General features: G+C 45.0%; 1 protein-coding gene across 1 annotated transcript in view; it reads left to right on the top strand.

Annotated features, from left to right (window-relative positions):
• The first annotated feature begins 892 nt into the window (after positions 1–892).
• Positions 893–20,641, top strand: part of LOC140199858 (cytochrome P450 27C1-like) — a 50,349-nt gene continuing 30,600 nt past the window's right edge. The window contains exons 1-2 of the mRNA XM_072262364.1: positions 893–1,177; positions 18,676–18,866. Of these exons, the coding sequence (XP_072118465.1) occupies positions 893–1,177; positions 18,676–18,866 (476 nt within the window). The remainder of the gene's footprint in view (positions 1,178–18,675; positions 18,867–20,641) is intronic.

Below are 20,641 nucleotides of genomic sequence, written 5' to 3'. Positions count from 1 at the left end.
AATTACAAACGTTTGTATATGACACTGAAAATAAAGTGCGTGCAGACCAAGTCATTAGTACTAAGAGAAACACAACCAGAGACAAGTCTATTGGTGTCCATTGAAAATCAAACCAGCAGTCTTTCTCTGCACCTATGCTGCCTGAACCGCTGAGTTCCTCCAGCTCCTTTGTGTGTTAATTCCTGCCTGTAGCGGCGAGAAGAGGATATGGCCCGGAAAACCATGATAGGTAACACAATCACGAGGAATTCTGCAGATGCTGGAAATTCAAGCAATACACATCAAAGTTGCTGGTGAACGCAGCAGGCCAGGCAGCATCAGGCAGAGATGCTGCCTGGCCTGCTGCGTTCACCAGTAACTTTGATGTGTGTTGCATAGGTAACACAATGCTATCCTGATGAAATCTTGGCACGAAACGTCAACTTTTATTCCCTCCACAGAGCTGCTGAGTTCCTACAGCATTTTGTGTGTGTTTCTCTGGATTTCCAGCATCTGCAGAATCTCTTGTGTTATTAATGATAAGGTGCCACTTTCATGAAGCAGCTCCTCCTGTAGGTGCTGTCCACCTTTCCGAAAAAGTGTAAACGCTCCGTTGCGCTTTAGCGCCAGGAGATCCTTTGCGGGAAGCCAGGAGAGTAGGTTTCTTTCTGGGGGACCAGGAGCCTTTGACAGTGCCGCACTACCTTAGCGGGGCACTTTCTTGCTCAACGCCGATGAGTTGGGATTGGAACCCACCACGTTCTGACGGAGAAACGGGAGGACCACCCATTGTCCGGCTCCCCTCACGTGAGCCAGGCCCGGCTCTCTAATAAATGAACGAAGGGACTTGTTGTTTTGAGAGGAGAGGAGAGGAAGGAAGGAAGAGAGGAGTTGTTGGCAGCAAGGAAGAGTGATGACTCGGTCCGGTATCTGGTTCATCCTTAGGAGAATAATGGCTTTGACTCGGCTCCCCGGTATAGCCAAATCCTCTCGGAGAGGGGCCTCGCCCAACGGGGCAGTGGAGTCGAAGAACACAAAAGATGCCGAAGGTTCTGAGACCTGCGCAGGCTACTCGGCGCCATCCGGAACCAGAGTGCTGCGGGTCAGAGGTTTGTCCGAAATGCCTGGACCCAGCACGCTTCGTAACCTGGTCGAGTTGTTCTGGGGAGACGGCTTTAGTAGAATACACGACATTCAAGTGAGTCAGAAAGTGTGCGAGTTGTGTGAGTAATCAATCTTAGTACTTTTGTGCGCCTTATTTAACCCACCCAGTGGACCTCTGTTGCGAGAAACATTAACCGGGAGAAATTATACGTGTGCTCTCTGTGTGGACGCTTCGAACCATTCCTTGTCGGGACAAAGAGACTTGCAGGAACACAGGTTCGAGTCTTTTAACCACATCGCTGTTCCGCGGTAATTTTTAAACATTCCCTCACCATTGGTTTGCTTTAGTTTGGGAAAAAAAAGGTTTAAGAACCATTTGAACGCTGTGCATGAAGTTGCCCCCCGCCCCCTGGGATTGAGTGAGTGAGGATTGGGTTACTTCTGCAATCTAGCGCAACACTTCCCGCAGCTTCCTGAAGCTCATGTATTTTTAATTAGTTCTTCAGTCTTCGATTCTTGATTTTGTGTGTGCGTGTGTTTCCATCAGCACTTTACCTTTTCCACCATCACCTCCCAGCTTCTCATTTCACCACCCCTCCCCCTCCACCACCCCCCACTCCCCCTCCCCCTCACCTGGTTTCACCCATCACCTTCCAGCCCCCCCCATCCCCCCATCTTCTTATCCTGGCCTCCTCCCGCTTCCTTTCCAGCCCTGATGAAGGGTCTTGCCTGAAATATTGACTGTTTAGTCCTTTCCATAGATGCTGCCTGACCTGCTGAGTTCGTGCAGGGTGTTGTGTGTGTCAGTTACCCTTTGCCTTCCCTCCCCAGTTCATTTGCAGACTTACACTGTTGGTTCCACTTCTAAGTTTTGCTGACAAGTTCACTCAGCACTGCAGACTTGTTCTTACATAGGATCACGCCATAGACCCTACAGCACAGAAACGAGCCCTTCGGTCCATCTAGTACATGCCAGACCATTGATCTGCCTAATCCCATTGACCCACACTTGGACCATAACCCTTCATAACCCTCCCATTCATGTACCTATCCAAGTTTCTCTCAATTTTGCAATCAAACCCAGTTCCACGCTCTCACCACACCACCCTTTGAATGAAGTTCCCCTCATGTTCCCCTTGAACATTTCACCTTTAACCCTTAACCCATGATCTCTGATTCGAGTCTCATTCAACTTCAGTGGACAAAGCCTGTTTGCATTTACCATATCTATTCCCCTTATAATTTTGTATCCCTAAAATGTTGATTTAAGGGATTGAATTTAATTGCAAGTTCCTTGCCTTGTTCTACAGCCACAGAAAGCCTCTGGCTTTCTCACTCCAGCAGACCTCAACAGGCTCCCACCCCTGAACAACAAAGGTGATCTTTGAACAAGAGCTTCAATGTGTGCTCCAGATCTGCAGAGTCATTGAGCAATGCAGCATGTAGGCGCAATCCGTGGAAGTACCTTTGGGACAGAGATGAGGAGTTTCTTTAGCCAGAGGGTGGTAAATCTGTGGAATTCATTGTCACAGACAACTGTGGAGGCCAAGTCATCGGGTGTACAGTCGGTCCTCCTTATCTGCGGGTTCCGCATGCGCAGATTCAAACAGCCGCTGATCAGGAAAACCCGGAAGTTCTCTCTCCAGTACTCATTGTTTGAGCATTTTTTCTGGTCATTATTCCCTAAACAATACAGTATAACAACTATTTACATCGTATTAGGTATTATAAGTAATCTAGAGATGATTTAAAGTATACGGGAGATGTGAGTAGGTTATATGAAAATACTACGCCATTTTATATAATGGACATGAGCATCCGCGTTTTTAGGTATCCGCAGGGGGTTCCAGAACCAATCTCCCATGGATAAGGAGGACCGACTGTATTTAAAGCGGAGGCTAAAAACCGAATCAGAATCAGGTTTATTATCACCGGCATGTGTCATGAAATTTGTTAGCTCAGCAGCAGTTCAATGCAATACACAATGTAGAAGAAAAAAATGAAATAAGAAAATCAATTACAGTATACATATATTGAATAGATTAAAAATCGTGCAAAAAACAGAAATAATATATGTTAGAAACTGAGGTAGAAATGGGTTCACTGTCCATTTAGGAATCGGATGGCGGAGGGGAAGAAGCTGTTCCTGAATCGCTGAGTGTGTGTCTTCAGGCTTCTGTATCTCCTAGCTGATGGTAACAGTGAGAAAAGGGCATGCCCTGGGTGCTGGAGGTCCTAATAATAGACACTGCCTTTCTGAGACACCACTCCCTGAAGATGTTCTGGGTACTTTGTAGGGTAGTACCCAAGATGGAGCTGACTAGATTTACAACCTTTTGCACCAGACAGTGATGCAGCCTGTCAGAATGCTCTCCACGGTACAACTATAGAAGTTTTTGAGTGTATTTGTTGACACACCAAATCTCTTCAAACTCCTAAAGAAGTATAGTCGCTATCTTGCATTCTTTGTAGCTGTATCGATATGTTGGGACCAGATTAGGTCCTGAGATTTTGACACCCTGGAACTTGAAACTGCTCACTCTCTCCACTTCTGATCCCTCTATGAGGATTGGTATGTGTTCCTTCGTCTTACCCTTCCTGAAGTCCACAATCAGCTCTTTCGTCTTACTGATACTGAGTGCCAGGTTGTTGCTGTGGCACCACTCCACTAGTTGGCATATCCCGCTCCTGTACGCCCTCGCGTCACCACCTGAGATTCTACCAACAATGGTTGTATCGTCATTAAATTTATAGATGGTATTTGAGCTATGCCTGGCCACACAGTCATGGTTATAGAGAGAGTAGAGCAGTGGGCAAAGTACACACCTCTGTGGTGCATCAGTGTTGATCGTCAGCGAGGAGAAGATGTTATCACCAATCTGCACAGATTGTGATCTTCCGGTTAGAAAATCAAGGATCCAATTATAGAGGGAGGTACGGATGCCCAGGTTCTACAACTTCTCAATCAGGATTGTGGGAGTGATGGTGTTAAATATTGAGCTCTAGATGAACAGCATCCGGATGTAGGTGTTTGTGTTGTCTGAGGTCGTGTGGAGAGCCATTGAGATTGAATCTGCCATTGACCTATTGTAGCGATGGGCAAATTGTAATGAAGCAAGAGTTCAGTCCAGTCATAACCAACCTCTCAAAGCATTTCATCACTGTAGATGTGAATGCTACCGGGCAATAGTCATTAAGGCAACACACGCACAAAATGCTGGTGAACGCAGCAGGCCAGGCAGCATCTGTAGGAAGAGGTACAGTCGACATTTTGGGCTAAGACCCTTCATCAGGACTAACTGAAAGATTCAAAGATTCAAAAGATTCAAAAAAAACTTTGTCATTCTAACCGTACATCAGCTCTGCAGGGCAGAATGAGACAGCGTTTCTCAGGGGCGGTGCAATCATAACATAACAAACACAACACTAAATAATAAACATAACAATAAATAGTAAAACACAACAGCCACATGTCAGTTAAAATCAGTTATAAGTGTCCAGTGCAAGTTAAAAGTATCCAAAGCAGAGTCAGGTGGAGCAACTATTTAGCAGTCTGACTGCCTGTGGGAGGAAGCTGTTTAGTAGCCTTGTGGTTTTAGTTTTGATGTAATGTTTGCCTGATGGCAGAAGAACAAACAGTTCGTGGAGAGGGTGTGAGGGGTCTTTAATGATATACTGTGTCTTCTGGAGGCATCGACTCTGAAAGAGGTCTTGGACAGAAGGTAGGGAGACCCCAATAACCTTCTCTGCTCCCCTAACCACCCTCTGCAAGGCTTTTTTGTCGACAGCACTGCAGCTGGAGTACCAGGTGGTGATGCTAAAGGTCGACACACTCTCAACCACGCCTCTGTAGAATGTATTTAAGATGTTAGTGGGGAGTGATGCTTGTTTAAGCTTCTTCAGAAAGTGCAATCTCTGCTGAGCCCGTTTCACAATCCCAGGTGAGATTGTCCGAGATCTGCACTCCAAGGAACTTGATGTTTCCACTCTCTCCACTGTAGAGCCGCTGATGCTGAGGGGTGTGTGCTCAGGCTGAGACCGTCTGAAATCAACGATCATCTCCTGGGTTTTAGTGACATTAAGCATCAAGTTGTTATCCCTACACCAGCTCTCTAGGTGTTTGACCTCCTCCCTGTACATAGTTTCATCTTTTCTGCTGATGAGCCCCACCACTGTGGTATCATCAGCAAATTTAATGATCAGGTTCTCCTTGAATCTGGCTGCACAGTCATGTGTTAGCAGTGTAAACAGCAATGGGCTAAGCACTCAGCCTTGTGGGGATCCAGTGCTCAGCGTGATGGAGTCAGAGATGATCCTGCCAACATGGACTGACTGTGGTCTCTCTGTCGAGAAATCCAGAATCCAGCGACACATGGCAGTGTTAAGGCCAAGCAGCGACAGTTTCTCCACTAGTCTCTGCGGGATGATGGTATTGAACGCTGAATTGAAATCAATGTACAGGATTCTGGCATAAGTGTCTTTGTTGTCCAAGTGAGAGAGAACTGTGTGCAGTGTGGTGGATATTGCATCCACCGTAGAGCAATTTGGACGATAAGCAAACTGTAGAGGATCCAGTGATGAGGGGAGGCTGGCTTGACAAGCCGTTCAAAACATTTCATCACTATGGGGGTCAGTGCAACGGGATGGTAATCGTTCAGACAGGCTACAACTGATTTCTTTGCTACAGAGATGATTGTGGAGGCTTTGAAGCATCTGGGGACAATGGCTTGACTAAGGGAGATGTTGAAAATGTCTGTCAGGACATCTGCTAATACATCAGCACATTCCTTGAGCACACATCCAGGGATGTTGTCGGGACCTCCCGCTTTTGGTGAAAGAAGAGATAGTAAGAGATTTGAAAGTGGGAGGGGGAGATCCGAACTGATAGGAGAGAACAGGAGGGGGAGGGATGGAGCTAAGAGCTGGAAAGTTGTTTGGCAAAAGGGATACCAGGCTGGAGAAGGGAGAAGATCATGGGACGGGAGGCCTAGGGAGAAAGAAAGGGGGAGGGAAGCATCAGAGGAAGATATAGTGAGAGGGACAGATGAAGAAAAAAGAGAGAGAAAGAAAGAGGGGAAATAATAAATAAATAAATAAATAAATAAATAAGGGATGGGGTAAGGAGGGGAGGTGGGGCATTAGCGGAAGTTTGAGAAGTCAATGTTCATGCCATCAGGTTGGAGGCTACCCAGACGGAATATAAGGTGTTGTTCCTCCAACCTGAGTGTGGCTTCATCTTTACAGTAGAGGAGGCCGTGGATAAACATGTCAGAATGGGAATGGGACGTGGAATTAAAATGTGTGGCCACTGGGAGATCCTGCTTTCTCTGGCGGACAGAGCATAGGTGTTCAGCGAAACAGTCTCCCAGGCTGCATCAGGTCTCACCAATATATAGAAAGAAACACACACGGTTGTATACAGACTCCTTACAGACAGCAGCAGGAATGAGCTCAGGTCACTCGTGCAGAAATAACATTACGCTAACCACACGGTCATCTGTGCATGGAGCCAAAAGAAGTTGGGGGGCGGGGTTTAAGGTGGGTTCTTTTGCATCTGTAGTTATTCATGAGACAGACATAGAGTCTATAGGAGTGAGGAAAACCAGCAGCAAGGTGATGGACCCTATACAGATTACAGAGGAGGACGTGCTTGCTGCGTTGAGGCAAGTTAGCGTGGATAAACTCCTAGGGCCTGATAAGGTCAGACCTTTTGGGAAGCTAGTGAAATTTCAGGTGCTCTAGCAGAGGTTTTTAGAAAGTCTTTAGCCATGGGTGAGTTGTTGGAGAATTGGAGGACAGCTAATGTTGGTTTGTTCTTTAAGAAAGACTCTAAAAATATGCTGAGAAATAAAAGGCCAGTGAGCCTGATGTCAGTAGAAGGAAAGTTGTTGGAAGGTTTTCTGATGTACCCGATATGTATTTGGATAGATGAGTACTGATTAGACGTAGTCAACATGGCTTTGTGCATGGTAGGTCGTGTCAAACTAATCTTAGAGTTTTTCGTGAAGGTTACTTTTTATTGTATTTGAGATGGAGTGTGGAACAAGCTCTTCCAGCCTAATGAGTCCGCACTGCCTAGAAACTCACCCATTTACCACCAACCTAATCACTGGACAATTTACAATTAACCTATTAACTCTACATCTTTGTACTGTGGGAGTGAACCTTACAGATGGCTTTGGAATTGAACTCAGAAATCCAGTGTCCCGAGCTGCCAGGAAAGTTGATGAACATTGGTCCTTGTCTATTTGGACTCGAGCAAGGATTTTGACAAGGTTCCACATCAAAGCCTGGTCAAGAAGGTTCAGTCAGTTGGCATTCGGAATGAGGTGGTAAGTTGATACCTGGTCCATTTCTGACACCTCCCTCCCCTTTCTAGATCTTTCTGTCTGTATCTCTGGAGAGAGCTTATCCACTGATGTCTACTATAAGCCTACTGACTCTCACAGTTATCTGGACTATTCCTCTTCTCACCCCGTCTCTTGCAAAAACGCCATCCCCTTCTCGCAATTCCTCCGTCTCCGCCGCACCTGCTCTCAGGATGAGGCTTTTCATTCCAGGACGAGGGAGATGTCCTCCTTTTTTAAAGAAAGGGGCTTCCCTTCCTGCACCATCAACTCTGCTCTCAAACGCATCTCCCCCATTTCACGTACATCTGCTCTCACTCCATCCTCCCGCCACCCCACTAGGAATAGGGTTCCCCTGGTCCTCACCTACCACCCCACCAGCCTCCAGGTCCAACATATTATTCTCCGTAACTTCCGCCACCTCCAACGGGATCCCACCACTAAGCACATCTTTCCCTCTCCCCCACTCTGCTTTCCGCAGGGATCGCTCCCTACGTGACTCCCTTGTCCATTTGTCCCCCCCATCCCTCCCCACTGATCTCCCTCCTGGCGCTTATCCTTGTAAGCGGAACAAGTGCTACACATGCCCTTACACTTCCTCCCTTACCACCATTCAGGGCTCCAGACAGTCCTTCCAGGTGAGGCGACACTTCACCTGTGAGTCGGCTGGGGTGATATACTGTGTCCGGTGCTCCCGATGTGGCCTTTTATATATTGGCGAGACCTGATGCAGACTGGGAGACCGCTTTGCTGAACACCTACGCTCTGTCCGCCAGAGAAAGCAGGATCTTGCAGTGGCCACACATTTTAATTCCACATCCCATTCCCATTCTGACATGTCTATCCACGGCCTCCTCTACTGTAAAGATGAAGCCACACTCAGGTTGGAGGAACAACACCTTATATTCCGTCTGGGTAGCCTCCAACCTGATGGCATGAACATCGACTTCTCTAACTTCTGCTAATGCCCCACCTCCCCCTCGTACCCCATCTGTTATTTATTTTTATACACACATTCTTTCTCTCTCTCTCCTTTTTCTCCCTCTGTCCCTCTGAACATACCCCTTGCCCATTCTCTGGGATCCCCCCCCCGCCTTGTCTTTCTTCCCGGACCTCCTGTCCCATGATCCTCTCGTATCCCCTTTTGCCTATCACCTGTCCAGCTCTTGGCTCCATCCCTCCCCCTCCTGTCTTCTCCTATCATTTTGGATCTCCCCCTCCCCCTCCAACTTTCAAATCCCTTACTCACTCTTCCTTCAGTTAGTCCTGACGAAGAGTCTCAGCCTGAAACAACGACTGCACCTCTCCCTACAGATGCTGCCTGGCCTGCTGCGTTCACCAGCAACTTTGATGTGTGTTGTAAGTTGATTAGACATTGGTTTTGTGGGAAAAGTCAGAGAGTGGTTGTAGATGGTTGCCTCTCAGATTGGAGCCTGTGACTAATGGTGTGACACAGGGTCGGTGTTGGGTCCATTGTTGTCTATCATCTAGATCAATAATCTGGATGATAATATGTTAAACTGGATCAGCAGATTTACGAATGACACCAAGATTGGAGGTGTAGTGGTTAGCAAGGAAGACAATCACAGCTTGTAGCAAGATCTGGGCAGGCTGGAAACCTGGGCTAAAAAATGTCAGATGGAATTTAATGTAGACAAGTGTGAGGTGTTTTGCACTTTGGGAGGACAAACCAGAGTAAGACTTAAACAGTGAATGGTGGGGCACTGAGGACTGTGGTAGAACAGAGGGATCTGGGAATACAGGTCCATAACTCCTTGAAATGGGTATCACAAGTAGGTAGGGTCATAAAGAGTGCTTTTGGCAAATTGGCCTGCATAAATCAAAGTACTAAGTACAGGAGATGGATATTGAAGTTGTTTCAGATATTTATGAGGCCATACTGTTGTGTGCAGTTCTGGTCACCAACCTACAGGAAAAATATCAATAAGTGTGTAAGAGTGCACAAGAAAATTAACAAGGATGTTGCTATGACAAGAACCTGAGTTATAGGGAAATGTTGAATAAGTTAGGACTTTATTCCCTGGAGTGTTGGAGATTGCAGAGAGATTTGATAGAGGTATACAAGATTATGAGGGGTATAGATAGGGTAAGTGCAAGCAGGCTTTTTCCACTGAGGTTGGGTAAGACTAGAACTAGAGGTCATAGGTTAGGGGTGAAACATGAAATGTTTACAAACATGAGACAGAACTTCTTCACTCAGAGGGTGGGACAAGATGCCAGTGGAAGTGGGGGATATGGTTTGGTTTCAACATTTAGGAGAAATTTGGGTAAGTAAATGGGTGGGAGGGTTAAGAAGGGCTATGACAGGTAGATGGGACTAAGCAGAAAGCAAAGTTGGCATGGACTAGATGGACTGAAGGGCCAGTTTCTGTGCTGTAGTTGTCTTTGAGTAAGTGACTTCATTGCATTATCAACCTTAATTTACAAGCTCAGGTATCTAAGGTGAGACTTGGCCATGGTCTTCTAAGGCATGGTAAAGGTGCTGCCCATTAAAGAACAAGAAAGTCTGTTAAAAATAATTGGGAATGGCAGTGTAAGCCCTCTCTTAAAGCCCATTATCAAAGCAGTTCAACATCATTCATTTTCTTGCATCGAAAGAAATAGAAGGTTTTGGGCTTAATGCAAGTAAACGTGATAAATGTACACTCAGTGGCCATTTTATTAGTTACCTCATTAATGCAAATATCTAATCAGCCAATCACTTGGCAGCAACTCATTATGTAAAAACATGTAGATTGTTGGTGCCAGATGGGGTGGTTTCAGTATTTCAGAAACTGCTGATCTCCTGGAATTTCATTTCATGCACAACCTCCCATCATCCTCAACATCGGTGCCCCCCCCCACTCCCCCCCCCCCCCCCGGATGTGTGCTGAGCCCACTGCTCTACACTGTGCTCACACCAAATTCCTGGGAATGCACATCACACACAACCTCTCACGGTCCCAGAACACATCCCATACAGTCAGGAAAACTCACCAACACCTCTGCTTTCTGAGGAGGCTGAAGAGAGCTGGACCTTGCATGTCCATACTTATGCCATTCTACAGATGTGTAGTGGAGAGCACCCTAACAGCTTCATCACTGCTTGGTATGGAAATTGTACTGTTGCGGAGAGGAAGGCTCCACAATGGGTAGTCAAAGCTGCCCAACACATCACCAACACCAGTCTGCTCGCCAACAAGGACAAACAGTATGTACAGAAAGGTGTCAGAAAAGGGCCAGTGTCATCATATACATGAATATAGTTAAATGACAAGAAGTTTGACTTTACTTGAAGGATCCCACCCACCCTGTTTGTCCCACTCCCATCAGGGAGGAGACTACATAGCATCCACACCAGGATCCCCAGTCTCAAAAACAGTTGCTTTCCCCAAGCAGTAAGGCTGATCAACTCCTCCACCCACTAGCTCCACCACTACTTTATTATTTCTCATCAGTCACCTTACGTGTAGCCTAGAGACACCTTATGGGCATATAATCAATCCATGTATGTAAGCTATCAGATGTATTTATATTTTTGTGTATTTTTTAGAAAGTAGTTATTGTGTTCTTTATCTTTTATGTTGCCTCAGATCCAGAGTAACAATTATTTCATTCTCCTTTACACTACTGTACAGAAAATTACATTAATCTTGAATCTTGGACTTTGAGTCGTGTTAACAGTCTGTAGAGTTTACAGAGAACAGTGTGAAAAACAAAAAATATCCAGTGAGTGGCAGTTCTGTGGGTGAAAACACCTTATTAATGAGAGGGGTCAGAGGAGAATGGCCAGATTGGTTCAAGCTGACAGGAAGGTGACAGTAACTCAAACAACCACGTGTTACAACCATGGTGCAGAAGAGCGTCTCTGGACACACAACACTTTAAGGTGGGTGAGTTGTAGCGCAGAAGATCACGAACATACACTCAGTGGCCATTTCATAAGCTACAAGAGGTTCCTAATAAACTGGTCACTGATTGTAAATAGATTAATGGTCAGCATGGATCTGAAGGGCCAAAAGGCCTGATTCTGTGGTGGACAACTCTATGTACAAACATTTCCACAGGAATGACCAAAAAAATGTATGTTGGAGTTAAATAACACGTTTGTGAGGCCATGCTTGGAATACTGTGCTCAGTTTAGGTTGGTATCTGTGGAAAAGACACCTTTAATCTGTACAAAGTGCAGAAGAGATTAATGAGGACGTTGTTGGGATTCAAAGGTTTGAGTTACAGAGAGAAGTTAAGCAGGAGCAGGACAGGTCTCTGGCACTGAGCCTGGTTCTGTGGTGCAGAAGGGAAAGAGGAAAATGAGGAATCCAGTAGTCATAGGGGATCCCATAGTGAGGGGAACAGACTGGAGGTTCTGTCAGTCTGATAGAGGTACCCGCATGGTGTGTTGTCTCCCGGGTGCCAGAGTACGGGATGTCTCAGATCAGGTGCAGAGTATTCTGAAGGGAGAGGGTGAACAGCCAGAAGTCTTGGTACACATTAGTACCAATGAAATAAGTAGAAAAAGGGAGGAGGTCCTGAAGAGACAGTTCAGGGAGTTGGGTAGGAAGTTGAAAAGCAGGACCTCCAGGTTAGTAATCTCGGGATTGCTGCCTGTGCCACGTGCTAATGAGCGCAAGAATAGCATATCAGGCATAGTAATGCTGAGAGATTGGTGTAGGGGGCAGGGCTTCAGGTTCCTGGATCACTGGGGCATCTTCTGGAGGAGGTACGACCTGTACAAAAAGGACACGTTACACCTGAACCCAAAGGGGTCCAATATTCTAGCAGGCAGGTTTAATAGAGCTGTTAGAGAGGGTTTAATCTAATTTGGCAGGGGGATGGGAACCGGAGTGATAGGGCTGAGGAAGGAGAAAACAGAAATAAATCAAAGATAGTGACAGAGATGATAGAAAGGACAGGCAGGAGATGAGGCATAATCACAGCTGGTGGGATGCGTTACAGGGCAATAGATGCGTGGTGCAGTTAAAACAGAAAGCAACAAATACTGGACTAAAAGTGTTGTATTTGTATGCACACAGCATAAGAAATAAAATGGACGATCTTGAAATTCAGCTACAGATTGGCGAGTATGATGTGGCCATCTCTGCAACTTGGCTAAAGGATGACTGCCATTGGGAGTTGAATGTGCTAGGATATATGGTGTATCGGAAAGATAGGTTAGTAGACAGAGGGGGTGGTGTGGCCCTATGTATAAGAAATAATATTAAATCATTAGAAAGAGATGACATCGGATCAGAAGGTAGAGAGCCTCTATGGGTTAAGTTAAGAAACGGCAAGGGTAAAGGGACCCTAATGGCAGTTGTATACAGGCCTCCAAACAGCAGCCAGAATGTGGATTACAAATTACAGCAGGAGATAGAAAAGGCATGTCAGAAAGGCAATATCATGATAATCATTGGGGATTTTAACATGAAAGTGGATTGGGAAAACCAGGTCAGTACTGGACCTCAAGAAAGAGAATTTGTAGGGTATCTAAGGGATGGCTTTTCAGAACAGCTTGTTGTTGAGCCCACTAGGGGATCGGCTGTGCTGGATTGGGTGTTACGCAATGATCCGGAGGTGATAAAAGAGCTTAAGGTTAAGGAACCCTTAGGGAACAGTGATCACAATATGATCGAGTTCACTTTACAATTTAAGAAGAAGAAACTAAATTCCAATGTGTCAGTATTTCAGTGGAATAAAGGAAATTACAATGGCATGAGAGGGGAACTAGCCAAGGTTGACTGGAAAGGAACACTAACAGGAAGGACAGCAAAGCAGCAATGGCTGGGGTTTCTGCGAAAAATGAGGGAAGTGCAAGACAGGTATATTCCAAATAAGAAGAAATTTTCGAATGAAAGTACATACCGTGGCTGACAAGTGAAGCCAGAGTAAAAGCAAAAGAGAGGTCATACAGGGAAGCCAAAGCTAGTGGGAAGATAGAGAATTGGGAAGTTTTTAAAACTTGCAGAAGGAAGCTAAGAATGTCATTAGGAAGGAAAAGATGAATTATGAAAGGAAGTTGGTGACGAATATCAAAGAAGATACTAAAAGCTTTTTTATAAAGTGTGCAAGAGAGTTGAGGGAAGATATAGAACCAATAGAAAATGACGCTGGAGATATTGTAATGAGAGATGCAGAGATGGCAGGAACTGAATGCGTATTTTGCATCAGTCTTCACAGTGGAAGACATCTGCAGTGTACAGGACATTCAAGAGTGTCAGGGAAGTGAAGTTGGTGCAGTGAAAATTACGACTGAGAAGGTGCTCAGGAAGCTTAATGGTCTGAGGGTGGATAAATCTCCTGGACCTGATGGAATGCACCCTCGGGTTCTGAAGGAAGTAGCTGGAGAGATTGCAAGATTGTGAAAACATTAACAATGATCTTTTTTTTTTAAATTTATTTTTATTTGGATAAGGAATTCACAAATATCATGTACTTTTTTCACACATATAACCTTTTCCATTTCTTTATATGTATAAAACTATAATTATTTATACATTCTTAAGTACACATTGAGATGATATAAAAGCAAATTAGACACTTAAACAGATAATTATGTACTGTGGTAATTCTAATCTATTAGGCTAAGTAATGGTATTAGTTGTTAAGAAAAATGGTAATAATAGTTTCCATATAACCCTTCTGGACCATTTCCACTGGTCCAAAATGTTGTATATAAGCCTATGTAACAACCATTGTAGGTGTTTATATCTTAATTTGTTCATGCTTGCTCCTGCCCGCAGTCATAATTATCCAATCCCTATGTGCTTATTTACTTAATTTTTTTATTTTTTATCCCTTTCCCAAATCTTTCCTTTTACTTGTGTTAATTCTCTATTTTCCAAAAGAAAACAAAAAAAAAGACATTTAGACTAGGGGTGCTTACGTTAGCAATATTACTGTGTTGATGAGAAGAGCAGTATAAATCATTAGGAGAGTCATCTAAAGTCTGCTGGCATTGGGGTTATATATTCAATCCATTTATTCCAGATTTGATAAAATTTTTCTTTTTGAATTCTCAGGGAGTAAGTCAACTTTTCCATTTTAAATATTTCCAAGATAATTTCGTGCCAATCTTCTAATGTAGGTGGTATTGGATTTAGCCACTTTCTAGTGATTGATTTCTTACTTGCCACTAAGAGGGCCTGCAGCAACTTTATATCTTCCTTCTGTTCAAGAAACAATACATGCCCCAAATAGAGTGTCTCAAAGTTCAGAGGTATCTGGGACCTAAGTACCTTAACTAATGTTCTATGAATACCTTCCCAATATAGACTTAACTTAGGGCAATCCCAGAAAATATGAAAATGATTTGCCTCCTTGGAGCCGCACCTTCTCCAACACGTCACGTTTGTATCTTTATATTTTTCCTGATATGGGGTCTTGAAGTATCTTATAATGTTTTTCCAACAATGTTCTCTCCAAGTCAAAGAATTAGTCGAGGACCATTGAAAGCTGCAGATTTTCCCCCCAAGCCTCCTCTGAAAGTACCAACCCCGCTTCTTTCTCCCACTTCTCTTTGCAAATGTTACTCCGCTATTTAAGAAGGGTGAGAGGCAGCAGAAAGAAAACTATAGACCTGTTAGCCTGACATCAATGGTTGGAAGGTTGTTGGATTCGATTGTTAGGGATGAGATTACAGAGTACCTGGAGGCACATGACAAGATAGGCCAAAGCCAGCATGGTTTCCTGAAAGGAAAATCCTGCCTGACTAACCTATTGCAATTTTTTGTGGAAATTGCAAGCAGGGTAGACAAAGGAGATGCAGTAGATGTGGTGTACTTGGATCTTCAGAAGTCCTTTGACAAGGTGCTGCACATGAGGCCGCTTAGTAATATAAGATCCCATGGAATTACAGGGGAGTTACTAGCATGGGTGAAGCATTGGCTGATCAGCAGAAAACAGAGAGTGGGAATAAAGGGATCCTATTCAGGCTGACTGCTGGTTACCAGTGGAGTTCCACAGGGGTCGGTGTTCGGACCACTGCTTTTTACGATGTATATCAATGATTGGAACTATGGTATGAATGAATCTGATGCTAAATTTGCCGATGATACCAAGATAGGTGGAGGAGCAGGTAGTGTTGAGGAAACAGAGCTCCTGCAGAGAGACTTAGGTAGTTTAGGGGAATGGGCAAAGAAGTGGCAAATGAAATACATGTTGGAAAGTGTATGGTCACACACTTTGGTGAAAGAAATAAATGGGCAGACTATTATTTAGCTGGGAAGAGAATTCAAAATGCAGAGATGCAAAGAGACTTGGGAGTCCTTGTGAAGGATGCCCAGGTTAACCTCCAGGTTGAGTCGGTGGTGAAGAAGGCGAATGCAATGTTGGCATTCATATCTGGAGGTATAGAATATAAGTGCAGGGATGAGATGTTGAGGCTCTATAAGACACTCGTGAGACCACACTTGGAGTATTGCGTGCAGTTTTGGGCTCCTTATTCTAGAAAGGATATACTGAGATTGGAGAGGGTTCAGAGAAGATTCTCGAGAATGATTCCAGGAATGAAAATGTTACCGTATGAGGAACATCTGGCAGCTCTTGGGCTGTATATCCTGGAGTTCAGGAGAATGAGGGGGATCTCACAGAAACGTTCCAAATGTTAAAAGGCCTGAACAGGTTAGATTTGGCGAAGTTATTTCCCGTGGTAGGGGAGTCTAGGACAAGAGGGCATGACTTCAGATTGAATGACGTCCGTTTAGAACAGAGATGTGGAGAAATTACTTTAGTCAGAGGGAAATAAATCTGTGGAATTTATTGCCACAACCGGCTGTCGAGGCCAAGTCATTGGGTGCATTTAAGGCAAGGATAGATAGGTTCTTGCTTAGCCAGGGCATCATAGGGTATGAGGAGAAGGCAGTGTAGAGGGGATGACTGCAAGAATTGGATCAGCTCATGATTGAACGATGGAGTAGACTCGATGAGCCGAATGGCCTACTTCTGCTCCCATATCTTATGGTTTTATAAGGAACTAAAGGGGGAAATTATGAAAGCCAGGAGGGGTCATGAAAAGTCCTTGGGAAGTAAGATTAAGGTTAATCCCAAAGCATTCTATACAGACATCAAGAGCAAGAGGATAACTAGGGAGAGGGTGGGACCACTCAAAGATAAAGGAGGGTAACAATTGCTTGGATGCAGAGAATATCAATGAGGTACTAAATGAGTATTTAGCTTCAGTATTTACCAATGAAAAGGTTATGGAGGATGAGGAGATCAGTGCTGAGTCTATAAATACGTTAGGGCATTTAGAGGTCAAGGAGGAGGAGGTGTTGGGTCTCCTCGTGAGTATTAAGGTGGATAATTTCCCAGAGCCGATAGGATTTGCCCCAGGTTATGGAAGGAGGCAAGAGTTGAGATTGTTGGGCCCTTGATCAGTATCTTCATGTCCTCTCTAGCCGCAGGGGAGGTCCCAAGGGACTGGCAAATGGCTGATGTTATACCTCTATTTAAGAAGGGAGCAAGGAAGACTCTTGGAAACTATAGACCTTGCTGACCTCGTCTTCTGCCTAGTCCCAAATACTCACACCCAAACCGTATCCCTCCAAATCCTTCTCATCCGTGTATCAATTCAAACTTCTCTGAAATGTTGCAATTGAAGCTGCATCTACTTCCACTGGGAGCTCGTTACACGCTTGCATCACCCTCTGAAGTAATTTCTCCACATCTCTGTTCTAAATGAAAAAGATCCCCCTCAGGCTCCCATTAAATACTTCACTTTCATCTCTAACCAGTTACCCCTAGTTCTAGTCTCACACAACCTCAGTGGAAAAAGCTTGCTGGCATTTACCTTATCTTTACCCTTCGTAGTTTTGTATACCTCTGCATTCCAAGGAAGAGAGAAAAAGCTGAAAGGTGATCTGTGGGCCAGGTTTTTTTACACAGAGAGCATTGGGTATCTGGAACAGGCTGCCTAGGATGGTGGTGGAAGCAGATACAATAGTGACCTCTAGGTGGCTTCTAGATAGACACATGAATATACAGGAAATGGAGTGATATGTCCTGGTGAACCTTCTCTGCACCCTCCTGTAAAGGATGGACAAAGAATGTTTGGTCATAGACGCCTCTCTGTTAACTTTAGGAGAGTCCTCTTCAAAGGCACCATGAGAGTCTCCTCACCAGAAGGACTTTAGATAGAGGAGCTTGGGCGGGTACATGGATTAGAGGTGTTTGAAGGGATATGGTCTGGGTGCAGTTCGATGGGTCAAGGCAGAAGACCGGGTCAGTATGGATATAATTTTGTAATGTCAGATGGTTATGACTGAGGAAGAACAGAGAGCACTGAAGAATTATGATTCGGGGATGAGGAGTTTTATTTGGATAATGCAAGAGGGAAGGAAGTGGTGGAGTGCAGGTGAGGTACAGGTATCTGGGACTCCTAGCAGGTTAGAATATGAATACCTGGAATACTGTAAGTAGTTCTGGTCGCCCCCATTATAGAAAGGACGTGGCAAGCTTTAGAGAGGGTGCAGAGGAGATTTACCAGGATGCAGCCTGGATTGGAAGGCACGTCTTATGAAGATAGATTGAGCAAACTAATGCTTTTCTCCTTGGAGCGAAGGAGAATGAGAAGTGACTTGAAAGCGGTGCACAAGGTAAGAGGCACAGAGCAAGTGGACAGCCAGAGACTTCGTCCTAGGGTGGAAATGGCTAATAAGATGGACATAATTTTAGGGTGATTGGAAAAGGAGGGTGTCAGAGGTAATTTTATACAGATAGTGGTGGGTGCATAGAAGGCCCTGGCAGGGATGATGGTAGAGGCAGAAGCATTGAGGACATATAAGAAACTCTTAAATAGGCCATGTATGGTGGAAGAATGGAGGACTACCTAGGACAGAAGGGTTAGATTGATTGTAGAGCAGGCTAAAAGTTCTGCATAACATCATGAGCTTGAAGGGCCTGTAATGTTATTCCTTTCCACAGATGCTGCCTGACCTGCTGAGTTCCTCCAGCATTTCAGACATGGGAGCTGAATTAGGCCATTCAGCCCATCGAGTCCATTCTGCCATTTTATCATGGCTGACCTCAGATCCCATTCAACCCTATACACCTGCCCTCTCACCGTATTCCTTGATGCTCTAACCAGTGAAGAATCTTTGTGTGTGTGTTGCTCTGTACTGTGCTGTGTTTAATGTCTCTTCTAAGAACCGGAGTTTTCTTTAAGGTCAAGTTTGCAAAGACTGGGCCTACAGATGACAGAAGTCTCTTACTAACCTTGCAATGATTAAATCCTTTTTTTGTGTTGTAGCTCCAGCACACACAGCAGTATGGCAAGATCTTTAAGTCACACTTTGGACCTCAGTTTGTAGTGTCCATCGCTGATCAGGACATGGTGGCCCAGGTGCTGAGGGCTGAGGGAAGAGCCCCTCAGAGGGCCAACATGGAGTCGTGGCAAGAGTACAGACAACTTCGGAAAAGGGCCGTGGGACTGATATCTGCGTAAGTAGAGACTGAGTGCCTGTGGATTGTTTGAGTAAGCATTGGAACTAAGTCTTATGGTCTTTGAAGTTTAGCAGTTAAGTTGAAATGATGCCATTTGTGAGATTAAAAGAAAACAAACTGCTGGGCAAGCTGAGTGGGTCGGGCAGCATCTGTGGAGGGAATCGGACCGTTAATATTTCCAGTCAAGACCATCCACCTGACTTCTCACCCTGAAACATTGATTGTCCATTTTCCTCCACGGGTGCTGCCTTCAAGATTGAAAATTAAAATTTACTCACCACGTGTACATCGAAACATAGAGTGAAATGCATCATTTGTGTTAACAATCAACGCACCCGAGGGTGTGCTGGGGGCAGCCCGCAACTGTCACCAACGAAGTATGCCTGCCGGGCTGGGCAGAACAACACAGAACACAACAAGTGACATAACAGTAACAGCAAAACAAGTCCCATTCATCCCTCCCCACCCCACGCACACACATACTGCCCTCCAACCCCATAACAGGCCTTGTTTGGCCTCCAGCACTCAGCAGACTCTGACTCAGGCTTGTTGACAATGTGCTGTGCCTTCTGCTGTGGATTTGCAGACTCTGGCCCTAGCCGTCGGGCCCTGACTTACAGACTAACCATCGACTCTCGAGCCTCGATCGTCCGCATTGACTCCAGGACCCGCTGGTCACCAAACTCTGGACTCACCGATGTCTGGACCCCGCCCGCCCCCCCCCCCCCACCACCAAATCTAGGCCTCAAATTCTGGTCTCACAGAGGGTCATCGAGACCTGCTTGGAACTCCTGCTCCAGAACTTGTTGACCCTATTGTGGCTCTGGATTCCTGCATCTGCAGTTCTTTTGTCTGCATTCGCAATAATGCAATTTTTTTCATGTGTGTTTTTGTTTCCTGTTGCAGTGGTTAAGAACGTAGAACAGTACAGTAGGAGAATAGGCCCTTCAGCCCATGATGTTGTGCCAATATGACTGAACCAGGGACACCTAATCCCATCTGCCTGCATGTCATGCATATCCTTCCATTCTCTGTATACTCATGTGTCTGTCTAAAATCCTCAAATGCCTCTATCAAATTTGCCTCAGCACCATCACTCTCTGCGTAAGAACAACACATGCCCCTCCCATTTCCATTGAACTTACCCCCCTCTCACCCTGAATACTGACCCACTAGGATTAGATGTTTCAACTCTTTGAGAAAGATACAAGCTCCCAATGCCTCTCATAATCTTATAACTTGGGCATTGTTTGATCAGTGCAGTTTGTGGATTAGACTCTTTTTTTTCAGAGGACTCTGCAGTTCATGTTTTATGTGTTTCTGGTTGCTCCTTGTTTTTTATTGCTATTTTGCGTGAAGATGTTGAACGGCCTGCAGTCAATGAACGACACGGCGCTAAATTGAACTGAACTAAACATTCCTTGATTGTTGTTTTTTGCTTGTATTTTGCTGTTTGCACGATTTGTTCTTTTTTTGCACATTGGGTGTTTGATATTTTCTTTGAGCAGGTTCCATGGTGTTTCGTTGTTTCGTGGCTGTCTGTGGGAAGATGAATCTCATACTTTGAATCTCGGAGTAAACGTCTGCCAGGTCTCCAGAGTAAACAATTCTGCTAGCTGTGACTTTTGCTTCTGCTCCTGAGACCTTTGGGATCAAGGTCTACTCCAGGGACCAGAGTGCAAAATGAGTTGGCACGCTTAGCACTGGTACAAAGTTAGTGGTGCATTTGTTTCAGGGGAGATTATAAACTGAGAGTTCCTACCTGTTCCCTT

The sequence above is a fragment of the Mobula birostris genome, chromosome 6, assembly GCF_030028105.1.
Source record: "Mobula birostris isolate sMobBir1 chromosome 6, sMobBir1.hap1, whole genome shotgun sequence".
In the NCBI taxonomy this organism is placed as follows: Eukaryota; Metazoa; Chordata; class Chondrichthyes; order Myliobatiformes; family Myliobatidae; genus Mobula; species Mobula birostris.
This window is presented reverse-complemented; position numbering and strand designations above follow the sequence as displayed.